Here is a 6000-nt window from a genome sequence, read left to right as displayed (position 1 = left end):
TTGTTTCTACAATTACAGTGCCTTCAGAAAGTATTCACACCCCTTGACCTTTTCCACATTTTGTTGTGTTACAGCCTGGATTTAAAATGGATTAAATTGAGATTTTTTTTGTCACTGGCCTACACACAATATCCCATAATGTCAAAGTGGAATTATGTTTTTAGAAATGTTCACAAATTAATTAAAAATTAAAAGCTAAAATGTCTTCAGTCAATAAGTATCAACCCCTTTGTTATGGCAAGCCTAAATTAGTTCAGGAGTAAAAATGTGCTTAACAAGTCAAATAATAAGTTGCATGGACTGCAATAATAGTGTTATCATGATTTTTGAATGACTACCTCATGAACCCCACACATAAAATTATCTGTAAGGTCCCTCAGTCGAGCAGTGAATTTCAAACACAGATTCAACCACAAAGACCAGGGAGGTTTTCCAATTCCTGCAAAGAAGGGCACCTACTGGTAGATTGGTAAAAAAACAAACAGACATTGATATATCCCTTTGAGCATGGTGAAGTTATTAATTACACTTTGGATGGTGTATCAATACACCCAGTCACTACAAAGATACAGGCGTCCTTCCTAACTCAGTTGCCGGAGAGGAAGAAAAACGCTCAGGGATTTCACCATGCGGCCAATGGTGACTTTATAACAGTTACAGAGTTTAATTGCTGGGATAGGAGAAAACTGAGGATGGATCAACAACATTGTAGTTACTCCACAATATTAACCTAATTGATAGAGTGAAAAGAAGGAAGCCTTTACAGAATACAAAATATTCCAAAACATGTATCCTGTTTGCAACAAGGCACTAAAGTAATACTGAAAAACATGTGGCTAAACAATTACCTTTTTGTCCTAAATACAAAGTGTTATGTTTGTGGCAAATCCAACACAACACATCACTGAGTACCACTCTCCATATTTTCAAGCATAGTGGTGGCTGCATCATGTTATGGGTATGCTTGTAATCATTAAGGACTGGGGAGTTTTTCAGGATAAAAATGAAATGGAATAGAGCTAAGCACAGGCAGAATTCTAGAGGAAAACCTGGTTCCGTCTGCTTTCCACCAGACTCTGAGAGATTAATTCACCTTTCACCAGGACAATAACCTAAAACACAAGGCAAAATCTACACTGGAGTTGCTTACCAAGAAGACAGTGAATGTTCCTGAGTAGCCGAGTTACAGTTTTGACTTAAATCTGCTTGAAAATCTATTGCAAGACTTGAAAATGGTTGTTTAGCAATGATCAACAATCAATTTGACAGAGCTTGAATAATTTTGAAAAGAATAATAGGCAAATATTGTACAATCCAGGTGTGCAAAGCTCTTAAGATACTTACCCAGAAAGACTCACAGCTGTAATCGCTGCCAAAGGTGATTCTAACATGTATTGACTCAGGGTTGTGAATACTTATGTAAATTAGATATTTCTGTATTTCCTTTTCAATAAATTTGCATAAATGTCTAAAAACATGTTTTCATTTTGTCATTATGGGGTATATTGTGTAGATGGGTGAGATAATATGTTTTATTTAATCAATTTTGAATTCAGGCTGTATACAACAAAATGTGGAATAAGTCAAGGGGTATGAATACTTTCGGAAGGCACTGTACAGTATATAAAAACTTTTTAGAAATCCTCTTAACACCGTCTCTCCCACTCAATTGATATGTTTCGGTTACTTTTATATTGTGAAACAGAATATTATCATTGAAGAATTTAATAATCAACACATCATTGAAACAACATAACCTTCCATAGTCATTACACTGTTGAATATCAGGATAGTCTCTTTTAAATAGCAAAAATAAAAACTGTACAAAAAGTTGATAATCATGGGGAAATGTCTTCCATTGGGCCTTCCTCCATATCAATCAACACTAGAAGCCAGCACACCTCTGAAACTACAGACTAGCTCAAACTGATGCACTAGAATGGTGGGTTTGGAGTACCTGAGTTTAAATCCCTTCTACATCAAAGTGGGTTAGGTTTTCTGAATTTACATCCATATTTCAAACCAATTGAAATGTGGTGAGATCTCCCCAACCATGCAGGCAGAATCAACTGCAGCCAGGCATTTCCTCATATCACTAGGAGTTCCTAATGTAACATATGTAAGCTAGTGAGCTGTACGCTAATTTATACATCCGCTACACTAACATAAGCTAACATGCTCCTGGCAGAATGAGGACCTACATATACTGTTAGGCACCTTCAACCACAGGACCTGTGGACCATCAATGCTATAGGTTTCAGTCAGACACGTTAGCCTACTGTCCATCCACAGACCATTCATGATCCACAAGATTTATAATAGTTTTAGAATGTGAAAAAGGAAAATCTGCAAGTTGGTTTTCATCAATTATAAATTACCTGCTGCAACTCATTGAAGGCAGTGAAATAAAACAAAACAAATATGAATTTTTGTCCGTATGGCAGGTGGAATTAGTCTTAAAAGAGCGGTGGTGTTTGCTACAGTACAATAGAGAAGGTGATTGTCTGTGTTGGTGGCTCACCTCAAACATTGAGGTATCCTTTTAGCCATGAGCCTTTGTCCTCCAGTCCTTATCCACCCACTAAAATCCTGGCTCGATTCACAGGAGAAAAACTGCCCAGTGTCGACGAAAGGCAGCCATCCTCCTACTGTATAACATCCTGAGAATAATGACTGGTGCTATGCTCCATGACTGAGTTCGTCCTCACAACGGAGGGGCTATTGGCTGCATGAAGGTCCCCATGACATGACTATCTCTCACTAGAGGTCACATGAACATCACATAACGGTCTCCCGCTCCTCCTCCACCACAGGCGAGGGTTTCTCCTCCTCTACAGAATGCGGTGGCTCGTTATTGGACGGCTGCTCCTCTTCGGGAATGTGTAACTCCTGTCCCGAGGAAGGGATAGAGTGCTCGGAGACGGAACCGTTCTTCACATAACCTGGGAGGTTCCGGTGCCCGTTGATGGTGACTGGGGCCCCAAGGCGCGTGGTGAGATGGAGGGCCAGGGGCCCCCGGGCAGTGACGTTGGTTACACTGGTGTGAGACACCATAGGTCCATAACTATACGTGTTACTGCCACTACGGGCTTTACGTTTAAAGTCCAGCGCTAGTGTCCTCCTGCTCCAGGTTTTCTTAATTTCCGCCTGGACCTAAAGGAAGATGGAAAGAAATGAGATTGTCACTACATCTAAACTACTGTGGCATATTAATCAGGCACGTGCACGGATATGTGTCTACCTGTGCCCAAGCATCTGCCCCTTTGCCCTCCCACTCGCCTAGTGCCCTTTTGGGTGGTGTTAGAACTTTTTTTTAATACAGTTTTAGTCGTTGTTGTTCTGAACCCACGTCGTCGTTACGTAGTCAAGTTCGCCACCCCCCACCCCTCCTGTCCGTTGGTCTGCCCTGTACGGAGCTCACGTGTGCCCGGTACTGCCTTTTTCACAGTCTGACCTGTATGGGGATTGCGTGCGCCCGGTATCCAAACATGCATAGCTTGTGATGCAGGTCACCGGTTGAGTGTGTGTGTAGCAAGCTACCTAGTTTAAATATCAACAGTACTGCATAACATTTGATTATCACTTGATAACACTTGATTTACATCATCAATATCTGTCTGGTTGGCTGATAGACTACGTGCAGCAGCCCTTCATCATTTATTTCCTTATAGAATCATAGCCGTGGGAAGGGTGCTGGAGGTGCTGTAGAACCCCTGATAAATTGAAATAATTCAGAATAGCCTACTACACCATGAGTAGGCCTATAATTTAGCCACAGAGGATCAATGGCTTCTTTTTTTTAAATAGCATAGCTGTGGATTGTGTGTAGCCCAATAACAATGCAGTCGGGAACGCACAGCAAATCTGTCAGTGAACAGCATGCAGAAAAAACAGGCCTTTCACAATATTTCAAATACAATCGTTGGAAAACACAGGTTGGAAAGCAAATGGCTCCTGCTGAAAAGAGAATATGAATCTCTCTGCTGTAGGCTACCAAAATATTTTATCTACTTCCAAATAGGCCTATTGAGCGAACATTGTTTACAAGAGAGAGATAGGCTTTTGGCACGAGCACATCGGCCATTGCTGGCGAGTGACCTGCACATCATTGGGTGAGTCAGTTAAACTGGAAAGCTTTTTTAAGACTATAATTTCATCCTCATATTGTACAATATGTGTGTCTCCACATACCTAGGCCTAGGCTATTGATGGATTCAAAACAAGGTTGTTTTTTATTGATCTCAGATTCTCAGTTTGTCACTGTCAAAGTAGCTTGTCATTTTGATCATTTGTGCGGTATTCAAAACAAGGTTGTTTTTTATTGATCTCAGATTCTCAGTTTGTCACTGTCAAAGTAGCTAGTCATTTTGATCATTTGTGCGGTATTAAAAACGATTCTGTCATGTAAAATGATGTAGAATTGCACGAAATGCGTTTATAAGTAGGCCCACATTTTTTCCCCCCCATATGTGCAACTTCTGTAAGCGCCTCTACTCTAGGCTACTTCTCTATACTCACTACGCAATTGCGATGATATGCATGCAATGCTTTATTATATCCTAATTTTTGTTTATTTCATGCATTCTGGTACCTCAGAGCTCCCTAGGTCACCCCCCTCTCTCGTTCACTTTTTGTTCCTCCGAAATTAACAAATGAAGCACTGAACACAGGTAGTCTAGACTCTAGCTAACCACCATATACAAAAATATCCACAAAAACCTCTAGTCAGCCATATATCATGAGTTAGAAGATTATGCATATTAGGCTATATTATGAAGTTATTATTTAAGATCATTGACGATATAAATCACAACCAGTAACTAGCAGATTTACATCAATCATCAACATCAATGATCAGCTGATAGCCTACCCTCTTTTCCCAATGTCAATCATGTCTTCAAGAGGCATGGTAACTAGCTTGCTTACATTTTGTGATGAGTGAGTGTGTTGCAGAAATAAATAGGCCTATTCATTTTGAGAGCCTGGCCCCCTGAAACATCACAACTGTGCACAGCCCTGCATACAATAATTGAGTCTCAGGTTTTTGGTGTGCATGCTGTGACTGCAATTAATCATGAGCATAATATTATATATCAGGATTACATATTTTGTCTTAAATAATAGACTATAATCTATCATGATTTCCTTGAAGACATTTTCACAGATAAATATTAATAAAATTGTTCAAAGTTGTCCTTACCTCCCCATTGCAGAAACAATATATAATTGCCACAAAGAATCCCTGAAAAGAAGATAAAACATTATAACATTTTTGCGTATGCCTCAAAGTGCACAGGTTGATCTGAGCATCTATCCAGAGCACTCTAGAAGAATACCATACAATATAAAGTGACTCTTCAACACCAGCTGCTTACTCTGAAAACACTGAGCTGTGCAGCTCTCTCAAATTCTTACTCATAAAAGTTTAATCACAACTCAATACTTCATTATGTGTAGCACACCACTAGAGCAGATGCAGTGTCCCATTGTGGACTTTGGCCGATTGATCTAGCTCCTTTTTACAGTACTGTAGTAGCTCACCATTTCGGATCCATTGCTGGCTGCCTGTGACTAAACCCACATGCGGTAAAACAACATTAGTTCGATCGTTCATTCATTCATGTGGTACAAGACCAGTCAGTACCTGGAATGAATTGAAGAGCATCTCGTAGTGCATCTGTATCTGCCAGGGCACTCCAGTTACCTCAGTATAAGGCATGGCCATGAACACTATGTAGTGAACGCCAAACAGTGGCATCAGGACCAAAGTAGACTTCAACAGTTTCCTGTGGAGGGAATGAATAATAGCAGTGGTTCATTTTACATTTATTGTGACATTTACTGTGTGTGACAGTTGTGATGGGGAGTTCAATTTTATATTATCATGGACATTCACTGTATTATTCATTTTCATACATACTGTATTACTGACATGACATTGATCAATGAGATTTCAACCTTTATTCACCCACTCAAAAAGACATCCAGAAGTTTATTGCA

At 39.9% G+C, this 6000-nt stretch overlaps 1 protein-coding gene across 1 annotated transcript in view; it reads right to left on the bottom strand.

Moving 5' to 3' along the window:
- Positions 1–1614: 1614 nt before the first annotated feature.
- Positions 1615–6000, bottom strand: part of pth1r (parathyroid hormone 1 receptor) — a 47001-nt gene continuing 42615 nt past the window's right edge. Inside the window, exons 11-13 of the mRNA XM_041896856.1 lie at positions 5645–5786; positions 5201–5242; positions 1615–3153 (exon numbers count right to left, since the gene is read on the bottom strand). Coding sequence (XP_041752790.1) covers positions 2779–3153; positions 5201–5242; positions 5645–5786 — 559 coding nt within the window. The 3' untranslated portion in view covers positions 1615–2778. The remainder of the gene's footprint in view (positions 3154–5200; positions 5243–5644; positions 5787–6000) is intronic.

Source organism: Coregonus clupeaformis, chromosome 14 (genome assembly GCF_020615455.1).
Source record: "Coregonus clupeaformis isolate EN_2021a chromosome 14, ASM2061545v1, whole genome shotgun sequence".
Taxonomy (NCBI): Eukaryota; Metazoa; Chordata; class Actinopteri; order Salmoniformes; family Salmonidae; genus Coregonus; species Coregonus clupeaformis.
Note: the sequence above shows the minus strand (reverse complement) of the source record. Positions and strands in the feature narration are given on the sequence as shown.